Here is a 25,228-nt window from a genome sequence, read left to right on the forward strand (position 1 = left end):
CGATCAAGATCCCAAATGGGACCCTGGCGAGCACTATCAGATCTGTGTGCACGACACTGTTTCGTATCTCCACTTGGGCCCGAAGAATCCCCACAGGCTGACAGTACTCACCGGATGCCAACTGAAATCTATCACCGTGATAGGGTCTAACTTGATTAGTGGGTGAACCAACCTGCCGAGCCAGATCGAAACTGATCGCTGAACAATCGGCACCGGTATCAATTTTTGCTGTCAAAATCTTGTTGTTAACTCTCACAACTGGATTAAGAAAACTAAATTTTTTACTAGGGGTCTTTTTACCCATGGATACACTACCCCTTCTCATGTATCCCAGGTCTAGTTTCCCTGATTCCCATTTGATTTACAATTTTTTACAATATGGCCGATTTGACCACAACCAAAACAGGTAACTTGTCGAAAAAATTTATTTGTCCTAAAAGGCCGTCTTGAAGGTTGTACTACATTTTGTGTAGGTCCCACACAATTTTTTCTAACTTCAGGTTGAAATTTCTCAACACAATTTTCACAAGATTCAAAATTTTTACGAGATTCAATTTGAACATTTTCACGCGTTGCAAGAAATTGATCTAACATTACAAATAATTGTTGCAAAGAATTAGGCTTCCTAACTTCCAAAAATGTTCTCACATTATAGGGTAATTGTGACATTATAAGTTCAATTTTGTCCGACTCCGGAACGGTTAAATCGAACGACTGAAAAAGATCTAACTTATGTAATACGAAATCAAGGTACGAGCCCGTCGAAAACTTTTCAGAGAATAAAGCACGAGCTAATTCAACCCTGGTATGATACCTTGAAAAGGTTTGTAATAACAAGCCCTTGAAACTTTCCCACGATTTATGGGGGCCCCATTTTTCCCATTCGTGCCTGCCTATCGTTTGCCACCAGGCCTGAGCACGACCTTCAAACGTGCTTACAACTAACTCGATCTTATTAGGAACACTGTAAAGATTAAAATACGATTCACATTTTAATAAAAAGCTTCTAACGTCTTCTCCACTACCCGAAAATATAAGACTACCAACACTGCGTTGGGTCAATGGAACCAAAGCATTTGCGGGATTTAAAGGTAATGCCGGGGGAAGTATTACATGCGTCTCGCTATAAGGATTTGACATTGTTGGATAAGTAAAGTTCATTTGTGAACCATTATTCGATTGTGAACCACTTGGTTCCGGTTCAATTTGTACACGAACATCATCTAAATTTCTAGGCGTACTATGATTATTAGAATTCATCTCTAAAATCAATGTTAAATATCAAAAAAATTTTTTTTTTTTTTTTTTTTTTTTTTTAGCGAAAGTACTTTCCACCCGCGGTTTGCCACACTTACTGAGAACCGGTCGAGCCCCCAAAATTGCAACGTCCCTTATGGGAGTTGCTTGCCCGGTTCGAAATATCCAGCAATAAAGTGGCAAACGACAAGTGGAAAATGATTAGAAACAAACTTTCGCATGAAATATTATTATTTATTCAATTATATGGGTTAGTTAATTTTAACAATGGATTAGTATATCTTGGAGCCCTCTATTTGACGTTAGCAGTAAAGATACTGGCTCACCAATTGATGATCAACAACAGTCAACCTGTGCAGCGATCGGACATCCGATGTTGTTAGCTTTTCCGTAAATACCAGAGGAGTTTTCTCAGTTGAGAACCGGAACACCTTGATCAGTTCCTGGGGGCCTCTCGGTTGAGGGCCGGACCACCTTGCTCAGCTCCGGGGGGCCTCTTGGTTGAGGGCCGAACCACCTTGATCAGCTCCAGGGGGCCTCTCGGTTGAGGGCCGAACCACCTTGATCAGCTCCGGGGGCCTCTCGGTTGAGGGCCGAACCACCTTGATCAGCTCCGGGGGCCTCTCGGTTGAGGGCCGGACCACCTCGATCAGCAATGAAGAACTTTGACTGTGAAGATTGTTTTATATTTTGATTCCGGACCTGCCGGAAAACGGATTCAAATAATGTAGATTATTGCATTTTAACAATTCAGCCTAAGGCCAATAGATACGGTAGTAAGACGGTGAACCGTCCTACTAGAGGGCTTCAGTTGAACAGAACAAGATTAGACGAACGCAATGTGAGAGACAAAGAGGGAGGAATTTATACTCCCCTTTTACAAGAAGTTTGGAACCACATGTCCTCGCATGGCCTTTTCGCCTCAACAAAATTATCGAATTTGCATATTCATGCGTCACTATTATAAACATTACAATTTAATTACATTGGAATCTGGCAACATGACACAATCCGGAGAGCTGATCAGACTCTCCCGATTATGTAAACATTACTAACATAACAATATGAAATGAATTGTTCCGACGGAGGTCTGCAGCCCCCCGCCGAAAATAAGTGAGTACAACACTATATTTTCGTATCCGCACAACGAGACTTGCAACAACTCCCCCGGGAAGTTCTTCGATAAAAATAATTTAAACTGGGCTAAGCCTCGCCCAACTATACATATATTGGATCAAACCCCTCCACGAAAATAGCGGCATCGTCGTCATGAGGGAAATTAATTTATGTGGGACATCAGTAGCCCGACCTCTGGCCCGTTCTCGTTCGACAGCCGAAAGACCCCACCCGCCGACTGCCGAACTAAACGAACACTCTGGCCCTTACCGGTTCGCCAGTGGGTCCTCGGGTGGTTTCCGGTAACTGAGAGGTCCCTGGGGTCTAAAATAAGAAGGAATTTCCCACATAACGACAAGACCACCATTAACGTAGAGGGATCGGATCCCGATACGTTACAGAATGCATAGTTCTCTAGAACAGTGGTTCTCAAAGTGTGGGTCGCGTTAATAAATTGGGGGGTCGTGACACTGTCACAACCCCCCAATTTAGTAACGCGACAAAAAACATTACGCGTGTAAAGTGTTGAAAATCCTCACCTCAGTCAAGACAAAATTTTCAACACTTCGCAACAGATAGCTCTCCAATTCGCATCCAAATAGCACTCAGACGCAGCAAATACAAAGGCGAACTCTCCGGACGACCAGACGTAAACATCACTCCTCCACGACTAATTCATGTGAATTCTGACCATGAGGTCCTGATGATGACTCTCCATTGAAGAGCTGAAACGCGTCGGCCATTCGACCAATTAAATTTTATTTGTCTTGAATCATGGCAATTTTTGTATAAACATAAAAATGATTCCTGGACGCGTGCACGCTCGAAGATCCCAGGTATGCTCTTGATGTCTGTTGCAGCAACGACAATCTGCTCTATGAGATCTTCTGCACTATGAGCAGATTGCCATCTGCTTGACTGTAAATCAGATGCATATCAACGTATTCCTCTTTTGTGTAGTCAGCCATCACGATACTCATTGAAACAGACAACTAACTGCTACACTTGCTTATTACTGTTTACGTCGTCCGCAGCACGTGATCTTGCCAAAGCACATGTTTCGCAACACTGCTTACGTCAAATATTGCGAGCGAACCCACGAATGCATTCAGTGATCAACTAACATCCACCTTTCGTCTCCTCTGGGCTCAGAGCCTGCATGCATTTTTCACGATTTTCACCCTCTCCACGTAGTTTGCGACACCATGTTCCATTGCAATTTTTGTTCCTCTTGATGCCTACTAACAACCCTGTCGGTCCATTAAAAGAACACCCTGTATGTGTTGAAAGGCTCCATACATGGACGGCAGTAGCAATCAACTAATAGCTCGCGAATGACGTAGGTCACCAGATGGCAATGCATATGTAGAAACGTCCTCTCCGCCCGTTAATAACGGGGTAAAAAAGATCAAATTTGTCAATGCCATTTTGGACTCCCAGCTGTTGAATCAGGAAGGTGACCTGTTTGTTCTGTTATCATATGTCTTGTTTACTGTCTTATGGGGATTGGTGTGTAGTAACATGAATAAACCTGCTTAGTGACTGTTCAAATTAGTTTTTTGATGACCATATTCAGATAGGGGGGATTATAGGGGTTGCACTTTTGATTTGATTGTACATTCGGGAAATGAAAATATGAGACACATTATTTACCCGAGCCTAATACACTTTTTTATTCTAAAATTTTACTATGGCTATGCATTAGACTAGATGACAATATTAAGTATTCTGAAACTTTTCTATGGCTATGCATTAGAATAGATGACAATATTAAGAGGAAATACACAGTTTAATAACAGAAATGAGGTGCACATTATATTAAGGGGCATGTTATATTTGAGTGATATATTTTGTCTTGGAACAAAATGCAGTTGTAAGTAGCCTGCGAGACCTATTCATCAAAATACAAACAATTATAGTTATAATTTTCTTGATTCTGAACAATGAGATCATATTTCCACTTTCCAGCACGTCCATTGTTCTGTTCCCCACTCCCATCCACCCTACTCCAACCCCATAAAATGTTATAAATACCATGATGCAGTTAGAATCGTGATTAGAATTACCATTGGCTTCGTATAGATTTTTCCTCCCTCTGGTTTAGTTTCTTCTTAAAAATTGAAGTTCAAAGTTGTGCAAGTTTACAAATTCTATTGTAAGTTTTTGTATATTGTGTTTCTTATCACCTTTTTATTTCAGATTAATTTGTGTGAAAAAATAGTGCCCTGGGAACAGATTCAATTGATTTTTTTTTTAAGTTTTATTTTTGGGTTAAAATGCATTTCAAATTAAGAAGTCACTTAATTTTGTTTGCTGATATTCACAAATCTTTTTCGTAGGTGATTTTTCTTCATGGACTAGGTGACACAGGGTATGATTAATTTATTTTACTAAAAAAATTTGAAGCTAGCATCTTTATATCGAAATGAGAGGTTTAAAATTAGTTATTCATAATTTTGCTTGTTAGTGATACCTCGGCTAACGAAGATAATTCATTCTGAAAGCATGGTTGTGTGTAAGCCAAAATCTTCATTAGCAAAAATGTGATTTTTTTATAGGTTTCTATGGAAAATCTTGTAATTTGTTTCAGGTAAGGGCAAGAAAATCTACAAGTAAAATCTTCATTTACAAAAAAATTTGTAAACCAAGCATTCGTTTAGCCGAGGTATCACTGTATATGTTTGTTACAAACTGATCTTAAACATGATATACAGGGTGTTTCAAAACAAATCACCCGATTTGAAACGTGTATATTACAAAAAATATTGCACATAGACAACTTAAGCTTATTAATTTTGTTACATGGCTAATCAAAGTTTTTTTACAAACCAAATTAAAGGTGCTCAATATGTCTACCTTGGGATGCACGGCATATGTCTATACGGTAGTCAAATTCGTCCCAAACTTTTGCGAGCATGTTTGCATCCACTGCTTCCACGGCTGCTGTTATGTGTATCTTCAGTTCAGCTAATGTAACTGGAAGGGAAGGCACATAAACATAGTCTTTTATAAACCCCCACAAGAAGAAATTGCACACTGTAAGGTGCGGTGATCTTGGAGGCCAGTGATGTTTTGCTGAATTGTCAGGTCCCATACGACCGATCCATCGTTTAGGAATGCGATTGTTCAAAAATTCTCGAACGTCCAAGCTCCAGTGTTGTGGTGCCCCATCCTGCTGGAAAATGAAATCAACCGAACTGATTTCTAACTGTGGGAAAAGCCAATCTTGACAAACACTGACGTGGTGGCCTAAGGAAGAGCGTTAGCACTACTTGTTGGCAACTGCATTAAACTTGAGATTTCCCTCTTTCTACCTATACATTATTCAATCAAAATGGATTAAAAGCTGAAAGTTGATTTTTTTTTTTTTTTTTTAAATCGTATGATTCTTTTTGAAACACCCTCTACTTGTGCTTTTCAACCTTCCTGAAACTAATGGCTAGTAAAATGTCTGAAACAATACGACATACCACCAACTTATACAGGGTGGTAAAGAAGTCTGGACCTGTGTTTAAAAAAAATATTTAAAAAGTTATTAAAGCTAGTGACAAATGGCCTAAAGCATTTGAAAGTGAAAGTTTTTTTTTTTTTTTACTTCTATCCTTTGTAACATTAATATTACAAAGGATACAACATTAATATTACAAAGGATACAACATTAATATTACAAAGAACATGGCAAGAAATGCTATATAGGCTTGACATTCTCCGTGTCACCAAAAATGCACATGCAGGAATTGTGTAGAAAGTAAAAAAAATTTTGAAAACCATCTCTTTCAAATGCTTTAAGTTTGTCTATTTTAACCGGGTTTTTTTTTTTCCGTGTTTTTTTTTTTCAAAACAGGTTTAGACCTCTGGACCACCCTGTATAACTACATCAGGGGCAACTGTGACAATGTCCTAGGTCCCCCGGGGGTAAGTAAGCTGATTAGAAGTAAAAAATGGTGTGTGTGTGTCTAAAATGTTTATCTGCCCTAGGGGTTTCAGCAGCCCACAATACAGCCCTGGTATATTGTAATAATTGCTATGACAAAAAAAATTACAGATCTTATGCAAGAATATTTTTTTTTCCCCCAGCCATGGTTGGGCATCTACTTTGAAGGCCGTCAAACCTGCTCATGTCAAAACCATCTGTCCAAATGCGTATGTATATTTCATTTTTTAACATTTCTCTTTTTTGCTGATCAGGTACCTGCAAACCATTGGATAATACCAGTGAAAATGCTGTGTGTAAAAAAAATAAAAAAAATCTACGTTTTTGTAGCCCCCTGTGCTCTCTAATTGGCTAAATGAGTTCGGTGGTCTGCTATTTCATAATGAATTGTGTCTATCATAGAATTTTGATTAGTCTGAATTTACCCCTTTAATTCTTTGAAGATATTTTGTTCCCTAAGTATGCTTGAGAAAACTGCATCGAAATTTTCTGAAGTGAGAATAGAGAAATTTTATTAATTTTTGGCTCATTCATATAAATAACAGATCTTTAAGCAATCAAAAATGGTTTTTTTTTGTCCCACCTCATTCTGATCACAATTTTTTCATAGAAAATTGTTGCTTCAACATTTTTGTGAATTTCATGATATAATTGAGGGGGTCAGAAGCAAAGGGGGATGTAAATGAAAATATTTATTAGATACTTAGAGGTTTCTTTACCCAACATCTGACTACTATCAGATGGACAGACCCATTCTATATACTAGTGCTGCTTTCTAACAACTACTAGTTAAAATACTTAGAATTTGTAATGTTATGATAACTTCGAAGTTAATTTTCTCAAAACTCAATTTTTTGATCACTTGCATCCCCTTACTTCTGGTCCATACAATTGTGCAGTTATACAAGGTGTCCTGTAAGTGCGAGTACAACCTTTATCTTATGAACCATCCGTCATGGAAATATGATTCAAATTTTATAAATGCTGAACGGGCGTTCAAAAATTACCCTGTACCAGTTTTGATATGGTCCCTCTGTGCTCTAACTTCCAATTAGAAGTTGTTGCCCTGTCTCTCCTGATGCCAACAAAAAATATTCCATTTATATATATTCCATATAAATATTTATAATATTATAATATATATAATATTATATATATTTATAATATTTATAAATATTCCATAAGTGCAATATTCACTGAGATATTTGGATTTGAAAACGTAGGAAATTTGGGGAAAGGACAGCATTAAATGCAGGTAAAACCTGTGCTCTAATTGGACGTTAGAGCACTTTGGGACTGTATAAAATTTAGATTTTTTATTTTTTTATATACTATTTTCACTCTAAAAACTCGTACAGGGTAATTTTTGAACAATTGTTGAACATTTTTTGAAGTAAAATTTCATTACAGCGAACAGTTGACGAGATAAAGGCCGTGCTAGGACACCCTGTATAATGTGTGCATTAACTGTCTTTAAAAATATGTAAGTGAGAGATCAAATGAAGCCTTATTAACTTGTCATTGGCTCAAGTCAACATGTTTTTCTGTCTTTTTTTTATGTCAGACTATCAGAATTCCAACTGTATATTCATGTGATGATTACATTTTTAGTTGTTTGCTTTAACATGTGCTTAGTTTATGTATATTTATTTGAGCATATTTTTTTTAGCCCACATATGCCAGTTACATTGAATGCTGGTTTCAGGATGCCTTCATGGTTTGATCTAAGATCATTGGATCCGGATGGTCCAGAAGATGAAAATGGGATCAAAATTGCTTGTGACTTAGGTACCTATTTTCACATTGTATATTGTACACAATAGAACTGTAATTCATATAAATTTCTTCTATTTAAGAATTTTTTTTTTTTGACATCTGTGTGTGTAAATTTGGGTATCTTGACTGTTTGCTGATTAGTCTAATGATATCCCAAATTAGAACTCGTTTCTGTGAAATTCATTGAATTTTTCAGTTGACAGTATTTTTGGGGGGCAGAATGTAGAACACTGTCATTTGCAATCGCCAATAAATTTTTGGTCCCAGTCTAATTAGCCCTCGTGTGTAGAAAATGAGTGGTGCAACAAAAATTATCAATGATCAAATCACAGTATTTTGTTTTTATAAACTTCTAGTTGTATTACTCAAAATAAAGGTTCTACTGTATATGAATAAGCCTTCATTGTAGTGAAATTGACTCAATCATACAGCTTCACCAAATTGTCAGTTGCCTTAAAAGTTAATGTGTGCAGAGTTAGCATGATCATGTACACAGAACTTTAGAAAAAATATCAAAGTGGTACCATTTGTATTTTATTTCTCCATGCCTGATTTAACTTTTTACAATATGATGCTCTTGATTACAGCAGAAAAGGGTGAAAACAGTTTTGAATTTTATGAATATATTAACTCCCTTCTATTAGAAGTAAATATAAAATATCTAATTTAACATTTATACTGCAGGGAGTCCACCAAAAATAATTCAATGTTCTTTCCCCCCCCCCAGAGTTTTTGTTGCCAGGTGAAACATTAGAGACAGAACATCAGGCAGAAACAGAGTGAAAGCTCCTGCACTGAGCCTGGTTTGAGAAATTTTACCTGATATCAAAATCTTTGCTGGGTGGTTAACTAAAATTTCTGGGTGGTCTGCCTGGTGAAATAGCTATGAGGAGAACACTGATATTAGTTATATTCTTAACTACAGAAGAATGGAAGAGGATCAAATTTAATGAGTATATGAAAACAGGCATTAATGCTAAAATAGCTTCGGGGAGTCAAAGAAATAATTTCTGCTCCATCCTATCTATCCCATTGAAGATCTTAAAAAGTTCAATCGTATATCCCCCACACCTATGCCATTCTGATAAAAACATTCAATAAATCAAGTCTCTCTTGACAGTGGAAGTTTTGAAGAAAGTTTATACTCATAAGTAAATATTTTTTTTCAAAACTAGTTTTTTTATTGGGCAGAACACGTTACAAAATACAAAAGAAATACAGATAAGACAAACATACACAAAACAAACAAAAATGGACATATATATACAACCACTTCTTGATTCAAGGGACTGCTTGTCTTTCCAGAAGGTCGAACGTAATTTATAATATTAAATTTTTATTTTTTAAACCAAGATGGCCTAAGCAGGAAAGAAGTAAGATAACTTCTGCAGAACATGAATATACCTAACCCAGCATTCTATCAATTTTTTTGACTGGTAAATTTGCTTCAGTCAAGTGGGTATTTTTATGTTCTCAAAATTATTGCAAAGGTGTATGTTAACTAGTTCTATAATTGTGTGTAAAAATATTTTTGGATGTTTGCTATGACTGATATTTCTTTCTTTTTTTTTCAAATACAGTGAAACTTCTGTAGGCAGCCACCTCTATTCCGTGGCCAACTTCCCTTTTTGGCCAGTTTTTTTTTTTTGGAACAGACAATAGGCTTTATAGACATAATACAAAAACCACCTCTATTCTGTGGCCACCTTCGTATGTGGTCAGTAGCCAACCTGCCCACAGCCATTTCCTTATAGATAAGAGTTTAAAAAGTTTTTGTGCTTTTTTTTTTATATTTCAGATCCTATTGGAGCTAATAGTTCTCTTTGTGTAAGCTTGTATGACCTTATAACCTTTGTACATTAGCATAAATAACTTTTCAGATTTTCTATTCATGTGTGACACTATCAAGTTGAAAACATTTGTAAATAGAATGACAAAGGCTAACGCTGCATAGTTGTTCCTAGCTGATGAGACAGTTTGAAAATTTTCTCCCAGGGTAGCTAAATAGCGCAAGTAACCTATGATCTTTATTGAATAGGTGAAATGTGGAAGTTCTGGCTTTGTGGATACTTTCTTCACTTTTTAGCATGCGGATATTCATTATAACAATATTGAGGGAGTAAAAGAAAAAATGTGATGAAAGAATGTGTACAACTTTCTATAAGGCAAGAACAGATCCGCAATGATACAGATTAATGAATTGATTGAATTATCTGGTATTTCAAGTTCTGCATAAAATACAGTGAAACCTCAATATTCATAACGATACCGGGCCAAATAAAAATTTTGGTTTTAGAGGGATTATCGTTATATCAAGAGGTTATATCAATATTATCACATATCAAAATTTATGCTGCTGTTGGCATCTTTTCTAAATCAGTATTGTTAGTACCACCACCAAAAAAAAAAAAAAAATTTTAATATTCATTCTATGCAAAAGATTTTAATTGATTACCTGATAAACAAAATTCAGTTAGATGTAGGGGACAGTACATTTTATAAAGAAGTTTGTTGCAACACACTTTCTGTGATTAAGCGATGCCAAATACACCTAAATAATTATACGTACTCGAAAAAACTAAAATGTGACGAGTTTAAAGATATGTTGAAGACTATTTCGAGCGAAATATAAAAAAGATATTGTGGCGCTTTCAAAATCTAAAATATTGTTATAGGGGGTTTATCATAGTAGAGGATATTGTTGTATCAATAAGAGTTTAATATTAGGTCAGGGTGGGGCCAACAGCTGCTCTGTGAGGTGATTTTGCACATCCTACAATAGTGGGACTCAATTAATACATTACAGTGTATTAAATTGATTTTCTTATTATTTAAGCCATTTTCCACAGCAGACCTGATAAAGACTTTTACGTTATTTCTAGTGACGATAGTAATTAGCTATGTTCTCATCACACTGCCTATTCGTATACATGTATTGCTCTTAAAGTTTGTTATGGGTATTTTTACCCCATTTCTTTCTGTTGGGCAATTTGCCTTTTCACACCTCCTGTATTTGTAGCTGAATGCATATTTGGTGTTCTGCTCACAGTGACGAAAATTTTTCAAAGTAGATGCCAACTCACAATGGCACCTCAAAATTAACCAACTAGGCTATGCAGACCCCAATAATTCCAAAGAGTAAAAATGTGTCGTATGGGATGGTTGGATTCATATTGTGTTGTTGAACAGGAGAGTTCCACACCCAGACACTTTTTACGTTGAAAACATAAACTGTCGCCTCTAAATTTTGACGTAGCAGGTTGGTGGCATTTCATTTTGAAGCAGACTAACACTTTCTTGAACCAAAATGCTGATATTCTGTTCCAAGAAGGTAACTCAAAGTAGTAAGAATACATGTATCACATATCTGGTTCTGTGTAATCTTATGGACATGCAGCAGCACCAGGAATGGAGCATGTGTACATTTCATATCTACGTGTAGTCTGCCTGATCCATACAAAGCTAGTTCATTTTATCTTGGTACCGACCCATGGTTTAACCATTATAGTCAATACTATCCACATGGCTGGCTTTTGACACACTTTCCATCCCAATAATAAAACTCTTCCATCAACTCCAGATCCTATACCTCTACGTTATTTATATTTGTATAGATCAGTAATGATGATCAAAAAGAATCAATTCACTTTACCCACAAACTTATCCTGCACATCCGCTCGCCTTAATTCCACCACTACCTTTAGTTCACAAAACTGTACTCAAAAAACATTTCAGTTTTCTCTCATTCCAAAATTTTATAATACCATTTCCATTGAGATTAAAGAGGCAGCTACATTCTCGAGTTTAAAAAAAATCTTAAGTTCCATCTTTTTCAAATTCCAGACAGAGATCCACTTTTAACTTTTTCTTTTGAACTTAACTTTCATTTTTTCTCCCTCTGCTTTATGAACTCAATGTATGAATTAAATAAAAAAAAAGGGGGGGGGAGTGCTGTCAAATAACATATATCCAACTTCTTGTTCAGAAAAATTTAGACAATCGCAAATGCATTACATTTGCATCAATGTACATTATTGTATTTTGCGTATGTTGATTCATGTTCTCACATATCACATAAACGTCACAGCTCCTTTAACCATGTTACATGTTTATTATTCACACCAATTGTATATATCTTGCCACCACCTATTATTATACTAAATTCAATTGCATTTTTCTTTCCTTTCTCTTATTTTCTTTCGTTTTCTATTATTTATTTTTCACTTATCTTTATAATACATATTTTTACTGTTTCATTAAATTTTTCTGTTTGTCATGAATTCTAACTCGTACTAATCTTAACATATACAAACATTTTGATTGTAACAACCAGTATGGGACTAATGTCTCCTTGGTTGTTTTGTACTTGTATATGAATGATGTTTTATTTTTTTGTAATTATTTGAAATTTAAAAAAAAAACTGGAAGTCTAGTGCATGAATTGATTCCTTGGTAGTCTATTCGATCTGTGTGCTCACCGGTGACCGAATCAGGAGTAAGGGATAAAAATAATTGCAGAAAAATGTATAAAAAATGTTTCATCTTTAAAATTCAAACTATGGATGTAATTGAATGAGCTAATTTGCAAAAGAAACAGTAATTTTTGATGCATTGCATTTACTTACTTGGAAAAAGAAAAACAATGAATATGTATCTCTATATAAAGAAGTGGAACCCAGGGTAAAATTTTAATGACTAAATTGCCCATTTTTTACCACATTAATTGTGCCGGAACCAAATCTCCGTATTTTCTGGTTAATTTTACAGATGCGGCTTATACACTGGAGTGTTGTCCCTCCTGGTGTGGCCTATAACACTGCCGCTGACCATTTCATTGGCCCTTGAATAGTGAGAAGCTCGTCACCCCTGTATTAGACTGTAGGTGATTCCTAACAAGATTTGAAAAGTACTGTTGCTGAAAGATTTATCGTTACATCAAGTATTGTTGTAATAAGGTTTCACTGTATATGTATCTTTTATTTGTTTTTGGCATTGTAAATAAATCGAGCATAAGATTTTTTGTGGCATTGAAAACCATTAGTTCGACAGGCCCCCTGAAATGTTTGTTTCTGTTACTCACCTTTTATACTGTGGTCACCTCCACAGACGGCCACTTTTTTTAGAATGCCAAGTGATCATCTTTGAGGAGTTTCACTGTATATATTCTCTATACTTAAGAGAGAAAGAGATGTGTGTGCATGCCATATATTTTACTTTATTAACTACTGTTATTTTTCCCCCTTCAGTTCATGCTATGATCCAAGAGGAAGAGAAGAATGGCATTCCTTCAAATAAAGTTGTCCTGGGAGGGTTCTCTCAGGGTGCAGCTCTTGCACTTTACTCTGCATTGCGGTACCCTAATCCACTTGCTGGAATTCTATGTCTCAGTGGTTGGCTTCCACTTCACAGGCAGTTCCCAGAAGTATGTGTTTAAAAATTAATATATTTACTAAGTTTTGTAAATTAATATTCTTGTTGAATGTTAAATACTACTATATTCTTCAGTTGACTTTGTTGTTTCACTTTCCCCTTATGAAATTTTATTTAAAATTTTGATTGTATGGTCATATTTACCATGCATGCATCTAATGATAAATTCATAGGTTTATAAAAAAACATGTCGAGCTTGCTATTACCATGGAGATGGAAAACATGTTCAACTAACAAGGAGAGGGTTCCAAGGTGATGTCTTCAAAGATTTTTGAAAAAATTATCACTGATTCTACTCATTTAAATGTGCACAGAAATATAAAAAAAACCTGGTGGAATTATGGTTCACTCAAAAAAATGTAAATATTAATATTTTGAATGCCTATAGAGGCCAAAAATGAATTTAAAAATCTTGCAACCCTAGAGTGACATGATTCAAACAGCACCTGATCAGGTACAGCACAGACAAAGAAAGAAGAAAAAAAAAAGGAGAGCTGGAGTTTGTAAAGAAAGTGAAAATAAATTTTTTATAGATATATCGCCAAGAAGCATGAGAGGTGATGAGTAGTGAACTGTTGTATATTTTTAATAATTTTTTGTAACTTTAATAATTGCACTTCGCTGCTAATTGTTTTGTGTTTATATGTTTCTGGGTATCTGAGTGAGATGAATCAGGGTTCATATATACGGGTCACACACACACAGGGAAATCCTGGAAAAGCAAAAAAAAAACTTTTACTAAAAAAAGTCTGAAAATAGCACATTTTTGTTCCAAAACCTAGAAATTTCAGAGACATTGGCCTGCAAAATCGTCACAATTGTCTTCTGATCGAGAAAAAAAAGATCAATAAAAAAAATTTCAGTTGGAAAAAAAGGGAATTCCAATAACATCATAAATGTTAATAATCCGTAAAATATTGCAGTGTATTGCAAAAACTATAGACAGATAATGCCAAGGAGGAACAAGGATTTCATAAGTCCGCATTGAAAGGCGTATTGCTGTGACCTTATCTTAACTCTTTCTAATGTTTCCAGAAACATTGTCACTATGCATCGTAGAAAGCCATGGATACAAAGCTCAGTTGCGATAATTTCATAAGTTGACTTCAGTTAGCAACTGCGGATGATGCATGTGCAGAACTGCCAACTCTCCCGATTTAGGTGGGAGACTTCGGATTTTTCATCCTCCCTCCCGCTCTCCGGATTTGTTAAAATTTCTCCAGCTTTTGGCGGAAAATTAGATTTTACGCGAGCTTTCACGTTTTCGTGACGTCAATGATTACCGTCGTCGTTAAGGAAAACACCCATAGAGGACAGCCGTAGTCATTTCCAGCGAGCAGCCGTAAAAAAGTCTCTGTGACCGCATTTAAGCAACTGGCAAAGACTTCGTTTTCATAGCGTTTATTGGCAATCATTTATCAGGGGCATGACCTTGGTTGCCGAAATTCCTGTATAATCGTTATTGTATTCCATTAACAGCCGTGTGGTAAACACGTTTTTTTCGACCGCAGTTTTGTAATTTGAATTTTTTTTAATCGTTTCTTCCGATTAAACATCTTCAGAAAAAAAATATAAAACTTTAAGCTATATAAAGCTTTTAAAAATTCATCCCCAAAGCAGAATGTGCCAAAATACGTCTCAGAACAATTAGCGCTACTGCAGAACAATTCGGAAGAATTTTAAGAAAAAGTGCAAAAAACACTATTACATGTATGGGTATTTTTACTGCAGAACATTTCGAGCCAGCCGAGGGCTCGTCGCAGAACAGTGCTGAACATTCTGCTTTGGGGGAATTCATATACCCAAGATTATCAATCACTGATAGCATCCACGAAAGGAAACACTTATAATTTATGAACAGTATGTAGATGTGATTTCTCTATTCTGCATGGAAAGACTGACATGGAATTATATTCTTCTCAGGGGCAATGCAGAACCTGCCTTGTGGGGGGGGGGGAAAGAATGTAACTTTTTCTTAATTTATTTTTTAAAAAAAATCCGAATTTTTTTTTTGATTTTTTTTTTTTTGATCAAGTCTATGAGTGTCAGGGAGGGGGGGTACCCCCCCCCCCCGGGAGAATCCCCGGATTTCTGGATTTCAAAAGTTGGCACGTCTGCATGTGTATATTTTTATTTCCACTTGGGTATTTTTATTTGAAAACAATGAGTTGTAAGAAAACTGTTTTCAATCTTGTGTGGGTGGATAAAATCCCCAATCTTCAGTAGGCTGATTGGATCGAAGCAGCCAAAAATGACCTGTATAAAGCGTTGTCAGCTTTGCGGCAAAACTCGTAAAACATGGGCAGATAAGTTATTCAGAGCCATGCGAAGCATATGAAATCGAGTTCAGTGAACACCCTCAATTGCTAAACTTCTCAGTTCTAGCGCTTACGCGAGTGCAAGCCAAGTGTAAAGAATTCTGATGCAGTGAAACCAACTATACATCCTTGACTAATTATGTAAAATTAGTCAAAGGAAACAACAGTGAAGGCTTAAATCTTGTGGCCATTGAAATTGAGAAAAAGAGGAATTTTTTATGCCTTAATTGTGTTCTATTTTTTCATCAGGTGTATTTGACAAACGCAAATGCGTGTAAAAAAATCTATGATTATGATATTGTAATTAATTAACATTAATTTTATATAATTATTTTTTGTTAATTTTTATTAATTTATATAATTTTTTTTATTTAAAAAATCTAATTTTTTGAAAATTTGACTGGAAAAGTCGGAAATGTTTTTATGAAAATGAGTATAAACCCTTTGAGTGTATTTAAATTTTTTCAAGATTTTTTTGAGGATGACACCTTCAAACCCTTTCTTTGTGAGAAGCAAATTTACTAAAGAACTAGTAGTACTAATATCTGGGCTTGTATCCTCATTGCCAAAATTAGTGGCTTATAAGGTGGTGAGATATCTTGGCATGTTGCTGAAATGTGAAGCATCAAGTTGGGCTAGATATCTCGCAAATGCCAAAGAGAAAGTTAATAACCTATTGTTTAATCTCTGAATATTTTTTTTTTCATAATATGTATTGGGGACATGAAGTTTTTCGACTTGTGATTGCTCAGCTTGAACTTTGTCTAGGAGTTTTTGATTTCTGAATTAATCGTAGGGTTGCTCAGCCCCATGCCACAAAATGCTGTGATGTAGCAACACAGCTCTAAGGCCACTGATGTGTATTAAAGTTTGATTACTTGATTTGTATTATACAGTTGAAGAACTGGCCGCTGTGGTGGTCGAGTGGTCATAGTCACAGACTCGCATCGCAAGGACCTTGGTTTGAACCCCGCAGTGGGCATTAGCTGAAGTTGGTTTTCTGTGGTTCCCAACTTTGGGGTGCAAATGCAAGCTGATTTCTGTTAAATATTCTTGCCACAGAGAGCAAAAAGTCCTACAATGGTAGAATTATTCAAGCATCACACTTCACTCAGAATTTGTAATATAGATGGCAGCAATAAGAAATCAGACAGACACTAGATACGCCCTCAGTTTATTAAGTATACATACTCACACTTCTGGCACAACTCAATTGGGTAGTAAATTGTCCATGGGAATAGACCAGAGTTGTGCTTGGTTTGAAACAAAAGAAATATAAATTTAAACTGGCTAGAGAGAAAAGTTGTAACTTGTTTAATGGATTAAAAAATACATTTTTTCATGAATATGTCTCCTTTGTTAAAGTGTTTTTAGGGGTAGCTAATTTTTGCATTGGTCTTTCATTTTCAAAATTTTATTTTTGTTACAAAAATTCTGCTTCCTTTTATTTATATTTTAAGGCTATTGTTGGGAATACAGATACTCCAGTATTGCAATGTCATGGGCAAGAGGATCCCATAGTTCCTTTCAAGTGGGGTTTGAAAACCTCAGAGATTCTGAAATCTTTCATGACCAAACGAGACTTCAGGATGTACAAAGACCTTGGACATAGCTCAAACAATGAAGTAAGTTTACATACAGTGGAACATATTTACATGACTTTCACATGCGCATTGCGTAGGCAGAGTTCCTATTCATCGCTACATAATTTAATGAAATACTCGTATTTCACGAATATTATGTGCCACTTATATAGTTTTTCACTTTGACCTCAAATCCCAAATCTTGAGAAAAAAATATCTGTTCAGTCTATCAATTCCTTTGCAGTTTATTGTGAGTGGTATAAATGTATCTCTGAAATCTCTCATGCACATTAGTGCTACAAAAGCCATGAATTAAGATAATTGACAACAAATAAGAAAATATAGAGTTAGGTGTTAAGCAGGTTGTTGACCATTTTAGGGTGTTGTTTAAATTGACAGTGTCAATGATTTATGCAAAACTTACATTATTGTACTAGCTGCTACTTGTGGCTTTGCTCCCATGGATTTTGTAATCTGAACATTACTTGGTGATTCATTCTCCATATAACATTTGAAGGCCCCATGATCCCCTTGAGGGTTGAATTTTCAGAAATACAGTCTTAGTGGGTATCTACATTATAAAATATAATACTGGCCAAATTCCATATTTATAGCTTCAGCATTTTCTGCTTGGCAGGATTTCTCCATGTTTACTTTGAACCCCCCCCCCCCCATGGCCTTATCAGGGATCAAATTTGTGAGAAAATATGCCTTCTTAAACCCCATTTACATGTGCAAGATTAGAGGTTGCTTTGGTGATTATTACCTGCATGGCAACTGTTTTCCTCATGGGGGGGGGGAAAGGGACGGACAGAGATCTGTCAAAAGAGGCCCATCTTTGTTGAGGAATAATTTCAGGGTGTGACTCCAACCTCCTCTCTAATAATCTTTTGTGCCACGAAAACTACTGTCAGCCATCTTGAGCCAACCACTTTCGTTCAACCCACATGACCACCGACGACTTCGGAAAGAAGGGGGAATACCGGCATAAACTAAAAGCCATGTAAATGGGTTGTAGGGAAAATCCCTGTTACCAGTAACTTCCCAGAATATTTTATTTCCCATGTAAATGGGGGTTTTAGTAAGTTTTTACATCATGAAATAAAATTACTGATGAAATTTCATATTTGTAGTTCCAGCAGTTTTTGCTCAGTGGAATTTCTCTATGCTACTTTTGAACCCATTTATGACTTCCCTAGAATTGACTGGGCTGAATTTCTAAAAACCTTTTCTTAGTCTTTGCGTCGTGAAATAAAATTGACAGAATTTCATAATTATAGCTTCAGAGCAGTTTTGGCTCTGTGTGATTTCTCTATACAGCCTATGAACCCCATTACGACCCCCCTTAAGGGTTGAATTTTGAAAAATCCTTTCTTAGTGAGTCTTTACATTATGAAATGAAACAACTGATGGAATTTCAAATTTATAGTTTCAGCAGTTTTGTCTGGGTGATGATCAATCAGTCAGGACATGTTATTTTATATATATATAGATTGCTCAAATGATTTTTATAATGCTTTTATTTTACAGGAATAGCTAATTAGAACTAACCATTGAACCAAATTAGCCTTAAAAACAAATTATAGTTTTTGTTTTTTTTTGTGTGCCGAACATTTTCAATTTTTTTCCCTATTACTTTCACCAACAGCAGTAAATTCAGAAAATTTGGTGTTTATAATTTCTTTGTGTACTGTGTAGCGTAGGAGTACATTTTAAATTTATTGACAATTTAAGTTACTTTTGAATTTAAATTTTTAGTTCATACAAATTGGTTTGTATCCTATCGTTCTTACACTTTTATGACTTAAATCATTTCTGTACTGTATTATGTAAAAATATAGAAATTCCTTTTTCCTTTTACTGCTTTCTTGCTGCCTAAAATTTGTCATGTTTATCATACTCCATCTTGAGAGAAAAATTATGATTCAACATTAATTTTATTCAATTTCAAATGATAATGGGAATTTATTTCTCAAAACTTGCCAGATGTTCTTTTGTTAGTCTTCACAACTTTTTTAGGTAGTTTTGGCATTCTAATTTATGTTTGGCTTAATTCTTTTACATTTTTTTTATTACATTCCAGGAGCTTATTGATATCAAAGGGTTCATAGATGGTTGTCTCGGACGTGGTTATAATTAATATACACCAGAGTTCCTTATAAACCCAATAAATGGGACTATATAGTTGCAGTCACACCATGATAGATATTTTAAAGCTTTCATCACTGTCCTTGCTGTGGTTTATTCAGGGTGCGTACATTTAAAGAAGTATAACCAAGTTCAGTTTAAAGTATTTAAAAAATTATAATTTAAGTTTTGATGTTGCAAAGTATTTATAAAGTTTTTCACAGAAAACTGTTGACTTTTCTTCCAGATTGGTTAAAAATATTTGTTTAATTCACTGATCTTGTTACGCAATAAAAAACAATTGGGTGTAAATATTTTTCCTTATTTCATTTTATTGGTAATGCAGTGCTCATTAAATTATTCATTATTCATAGTACTTTTAAAATGGTTGGCTGAATGAAGCAATGTGCATTCTGTAGAAATAGAAGTAAAAAAAAATTAAAATGATAATACTTAACACTGGATTGACTCGTTAGTTCAGTGGTGTACAAACATCTATCGAGTGCAGTTTACTATAAAAAGAAGTGCAAGTAGGAAAAATCAGTTTCATTTCTTTGCCTCTGTAATGTCTTTTTTTTTTTTAAATGCATAAAGATTTCTTAAATTCTATAAGTGATATGCAAAATTTACTTACTCATATATATATAAACATCTTATTTCTGAAGGTATGATTAAATTTGAATGGAAGCCCATTTATCAATACTTTTTAAAGGAACAGAGATGCCATTGACGCGCTATAATGCATCAAATACCCGGAACTTTGGAAAAGGATGCGTAAAAAATTTTGTTCAATCGTCTGGGGGACGCGTTCTTCCCCAGTTCTAAGAGAAAGAAAAAAACCTCAACTCTCTTTTTCCCTTTACCATGTATCATGATCACGTGATCTTGAAGGGCGCGGCAGCCCAGGTCGACAAGGTAGTCGCCTAAAGTACCAAAGGATGTTTATAGAGGTGTCGCGAGTTCAATACCCGGTTCGTCCTTGTCATAAAACTTTCCTGACATGGGTACCGCAGAAAAAATTGCTACCGTAGGGAGTCCCCCATCAAGGCGTTAGCACACCAACCTCTTGATGAGTATAAAAACAAGCTTGCCGTTCAGAATCGGCAATAAATTTTAGCTCCCGGTCTAATTGGCCATCATGTGCAGAAAATGACAGTGGTGCGACAAAAATGATAAATGGTCACGTGACCTTGAAAACGGGGTTTTACGACTTTGTACACTACTTGATTGATATACACACGGGTTGTTGAAGAATAAGATGAGGGATATCTCTAGTTGCTTCCCTGAATGAAGGGCTGTGTAATTGTCAAATTTTGGAGTTTTTATTCCCTTGCAGATTTTCTCCCTTCTGGTAACATACTGGAAATTATGGTACTTTCGCAGCTATCTGCCGGCATTCAAAGACAGCATCTATATGCCGTAAATTCGCCTTGTTCCTACAATATTGCGAATGCACATTTTTTATTTTTTTATTTTAATCATAAAGGATTGAAATGCCTGTTCAAATTGTAAAACTTTCCCGAGATTGTGGAAAAAAAACTGAATCTGTAAAAATTCTACCTTGAATATCCACAGTTTTGTCATCTAGCTGCTTTGTGGTAGTCACCATTTCGTATCGCGAAAATCACGGGTGTGTATGCAGAATCTGCTTTTGGAGGGGCACAAGGATTAATTCATCAGTGAAAGTTTGGGTCACTAACACTAAAAAACAATTTTAAATTAACAGATAGTATATAAGAAATTATTTTATTTCAATACTTTAATCATCTACAAAAATATTTTTAATTTTTGATCTTGGGGGGGGGGGGGAAGAGGCCCCTTATAAACAATACCCCCTCCCCAATTTTGATTTTGGTGAATATACGGGTTTGGAACCTGCGATTGCGCAATGGTAATCAGCTAAAAATGTGATTTTTAAATTTTGAGTTGGCTATTCCTTTGAAAAACTTCTGGTTGTCATGGCAATCACACAGACCTACAACTCAAATATGTGTACATTAAACTTCAAATGCACGCATTACCAGTTTGGAGGATAGATGCAAGGCCACAACTGCGAGGGGGAGGGATAGGCGGGTCTAGTTGCTCTGGGCTAGAGGGGGGGGGGCACCAAATTCACCCTTTATAACTGCTTCTCTTCTGCATTACGTAGGTCAGCCAAAATGTGTGCTTGCCCCATGTGAAAAAGTATTTAGTTGTGGCGCTAGATAGATAGCATCACCTACTGAACACAAAACACGCCAAATGCTGGGCACACACACATAAGCACACTGTTAAGTTTCTCCAACACAAATCTGACATAGCTCTCATATTCATGTGTAAAAATATGTGGCAGTTAAATGGCGACAAATCAGAGTGGTGGACCATCACAGAGGGGAAAATAAAATCTTCACCAGGAAAACTAAAGTATGAATAGGGAATCAGAAGATAAGTGTCTGTGAGACGGGGGAACAAATATAATTTGCTTTAAATTTGATCGGAAAATATTGAAAGTGCTAAGATTTTTTTAACGAAATGTAAAATCAATCAGAAGGGTATTTATAGATTGATTTACTAGTAAATGTATAAATGTGTGCTTCCAACTGTTAACTAAAGTGGATTCTGCTTATGTTTTTCAAAAAACCATAATAAAATACATTGTAAACAGGAAAGCATTTTAAACGGGAAATCTTAATAAGAATTACTTATTGTTAGGACCACGAAAATAAGTTGTACCAAGTGGAAAAAGGTTCTAAATGGGAGGAACGTTATAAGCAGGACTGACTGTATATTTGGGGGATATATATATACTGCGAGATTAACTGTATGTTTTAGATTTATTACATGTGCTACATTCCATACGTTAAATTCTCAGTGCTAGCTTTGCAACTTTTCGTACTAGTAGACAATGAAAGTAAACAAACCTTTGAATAGACCAACATGTTCTTAGGAATGAATTATTTGATTCAAAGTGATACACCCACCTCCTTCTCCTACCCAGAACATGGCCCACCGCTCTGTCTCAACAAAGAGATATAAGCGTGTGTGAAGAGAATTCATGCTGGAAGAAAATTCATAGATACCAGTGAATTATAGGGGGGCATAATTTTTTTCAAGATAAATTTTTTTTTTTGAGAGGGACCCACACTTTCACTCAAAGAACCCAGATTTTTCAAATAACTTGGGTCCCAGGTAAATTAGGATACAGCGGCATCTCTGAAGTAATATGATATTGTATCATGTGAATTGCTTGTGAGATTGAATTTTGCTGAGATACATGCACTATGAAATTGTGCTCATTTCTCAAGTAAATCAAAATTTTCTTTAAAGACAAAAAAAAAATGTTTTACATAAACATTTTGGTACGCACCCTGCATTGTATTGATTTGTATTCAGAATGTTTGTTATTTAAAACTATTACTATGTCGTAAATATTTAACTGAGGCTATCGTTTATATTTTTTATTGAATATTTTATTTGTAAGGAGAGAAAAGGATTTGTATTATTGCATTATTATTTTGAGATATATAATTTATATTTTTGAAACTAAATCGAACCAAGTTTTACGAAGTGGCTATGTTGAAATTGTATTAAGTCTGGTGTATATAGTTTTTGATGTGTTTGATATTATTTGTCTTTGTCATTCTCAGGTTAAAGAAAATATTTGCCCAAAATATTCATCTGTCGAGTGTCACCTTTTTTAATAGATAATAGTCCAGTCTATATGTATTATACAAAAATAATGGGTGAAAACGAGAAAATTTCATTTCCGTCTAAATTTGTAATTATGATTATTGTGCACTTATTTTGAAGATTTTTTCCCCCTCAGGTTTGTATTAAAGTTCATAATTCACTAATAAAATATACTGCTAATATTTTTTATTGTGCTTTATTTTTTTTTTATTTCACATTCTTGCTTGTTTGTTATGGCATATTCAGTAGAATTTTCCTGAATTAAATGCAAATGCATTTATTCCCAATAGGTTGAAAGAGGATTTCATGCTATAACCTTATCATCCTAGTAAATATGGTTTATTAAAAACAAAATCTACATGAACATTTCGAGTTCAAGTTGAAAAAATAGTTTTGCATCATCTTTAAAAATTAAAAGTATAAAATTTGTGTGAGCTGGCATCTATCTACGTTATGGCGCAGTCTAAAAGTTCGGTAGAAATGCCAATCACATAAAAAATGCATAGAATGAATAAGATGATTTGAAAATCAGTCAGCCTATTAAGCACCAAATTTTGCAATTTATTCATCAGTATTACTGAGGCAATATATATTTTATCAAGAAACATTTAATCTGTCAAAGGAAGGCTCATGAGATAAGTGAAAATTGTTGTGAAGACAGATTTGTTCATTATAATTTTTACTGTTTTAGGTTTAGTAAAATAACTAGGTTAATAAAAGAACACATTTTGGATAGGGACACAGATCTCAGTCCCACCCTCTAGTTCTGAGTGGAATTTATCTCATCTCACAGATACATTGACATAATTGTTTCTAAACTTGGGTGGAACATTGTATTTTAAATGGTATGGTCTTTTCTTTTTTTATCCTGAATCAGTAAATTTGCATTAAATTTATAGAATTTGACCTGCGAATGATTTGAATTACAGAAAATTTTCAGAACAGGTCCTGTTTGTAAGTTGGGAAGTGTCTGTAGGAAAATCAAAACCGCATGTCATTTCTATGCATATACTTCCACCAAACTGTTACGTTTCGTTCAATAGCCATATGTATAACAATACCCTAAAGTTACATGTTAGGTGGGGACTGGTGATAATCGATTGAGTCTGGGTACAATTCTGGTTAATTGGGGACAAAATTTGGGAAAAACGTTTTTTTTTCTTGCCATGGGCATATTTCTATGGTATTTTCTTATGTTTAGAAGACACCAACGAATAAGGCAAATACACAAAAAATAATAAAAGTCCTAATGCATTTCAACACCAATGGGTGCCGTCTTCAGAGGAAAAATTTAACCACTAGTTTCGCTGACCGAGTTTCCCATTTGGGTTGAATACCAAATCTTCACGCTCGGTTGCTCAGCGGAAGAAGTACGTCTGTTCACTTCAAACGTCGTGGTCAGAATGAAGCTGTGAGCCTGCATGAGATACTAATGCAGCGTCCTGATTGGACATTTGCGGAATAGTGCTATCCGATTGGTCCATTCGAATTTTCTTGTAATTCCCGCTCGAAATGAATTTAAGCCATGGTGTTGCGATCGGGGGGTGTAGATTTATTATCGTTCACTAGTATATTTTTGAAGGCCCGAATATATGTGCCTTCGTAGAAATCTAGATCAACTGTCGACTTGACTTTGTGAAAAACTCTCGCTTCTTGAAATTTGAATTTGTGGCCTTCTTGCCAACAGTGAGCGGCGATGGTCGATTTTCACATTCCTGATTCTTAACACAGCGAGCGTGTTCATTTAATCTTGCTTTTATGGGTCTCCTTATGAACACACTCGCTGTGTGATAATTCGCTGTGTGTAGTTCGCCCAAATATTCTTGGGCAAAGTGGATCAACTCTTCTATATTTTCTTATGACTTCAAAAAATTTAACTTGTCTTGTGACTGCAATCCAATTCTTGAAAAAGACTGTATTCCCTAATATCTGTGCAAATGAAAGTCATGTGTTAAATGCTTTGAGTGTTCTGATAACACCTTAGTCAGTCGATAAAAATAAACTGCTTGTCTCTGAAG

At 35.4% G+C, this 25,228-nt stretch overlaps 1 protein-coding gene across 1 annotated transcript in view; it reads left to right on the top strand.

Moving 5' to 3' along the window:
* Positions 1-23,392, top strand: part of LOC149085037 (acyl-protein thioesterase 1-like) — a 35,687-nt gene extending 12,295 nt beyond the window's left edge. Inside the window, exons 3-8 of the mRNA XM_089232799.1 lie at positions 4,713-4,744; positions 6,451-6,516; positions 7,977-8,095; positions 13,330-13,505; positions 17,292-17,456; positions 19,498-23,392. Of these exons, the coding sequence (XP_089088925.1) occupies positions 4,713-4,744; positions 6,451-6,516; positions 7,977-8,095; positions 13,330-13,505; positions 17,292-17,456; positions 19,498-19,554 (615 nt within the window). The 3' untranslated portion in view covers positions 19,555-23,392. The remainder of the gene's footprint in view (positions 1-4,712; positions 4,745-6,450; positions 6,517-7,976; positions 8,096-13,329; positions 13,506-17,291; positions 17,457-19,497) is intronic.
* Positions 23,393-25,228: the final 1,836 nt, after the last annotated feature.

Source organism: Pholcus phalangioides, unplaced genomic scaffold (genome assembly GCF_987345545.1).
Source record: "Pholcus phalangioides strain wild (caught in Gottingen) unplaced genomic scaffold, Ppha-v1.0 ptg000007l_1, whole genome shotgun sequence".
Classification (NCBI taxonomy): Eukaryota; Metazoa; Arthropoda; class Arachnida; order Araneae; family Pholcidae; genus Pholcus; species Pholcus phalangioides.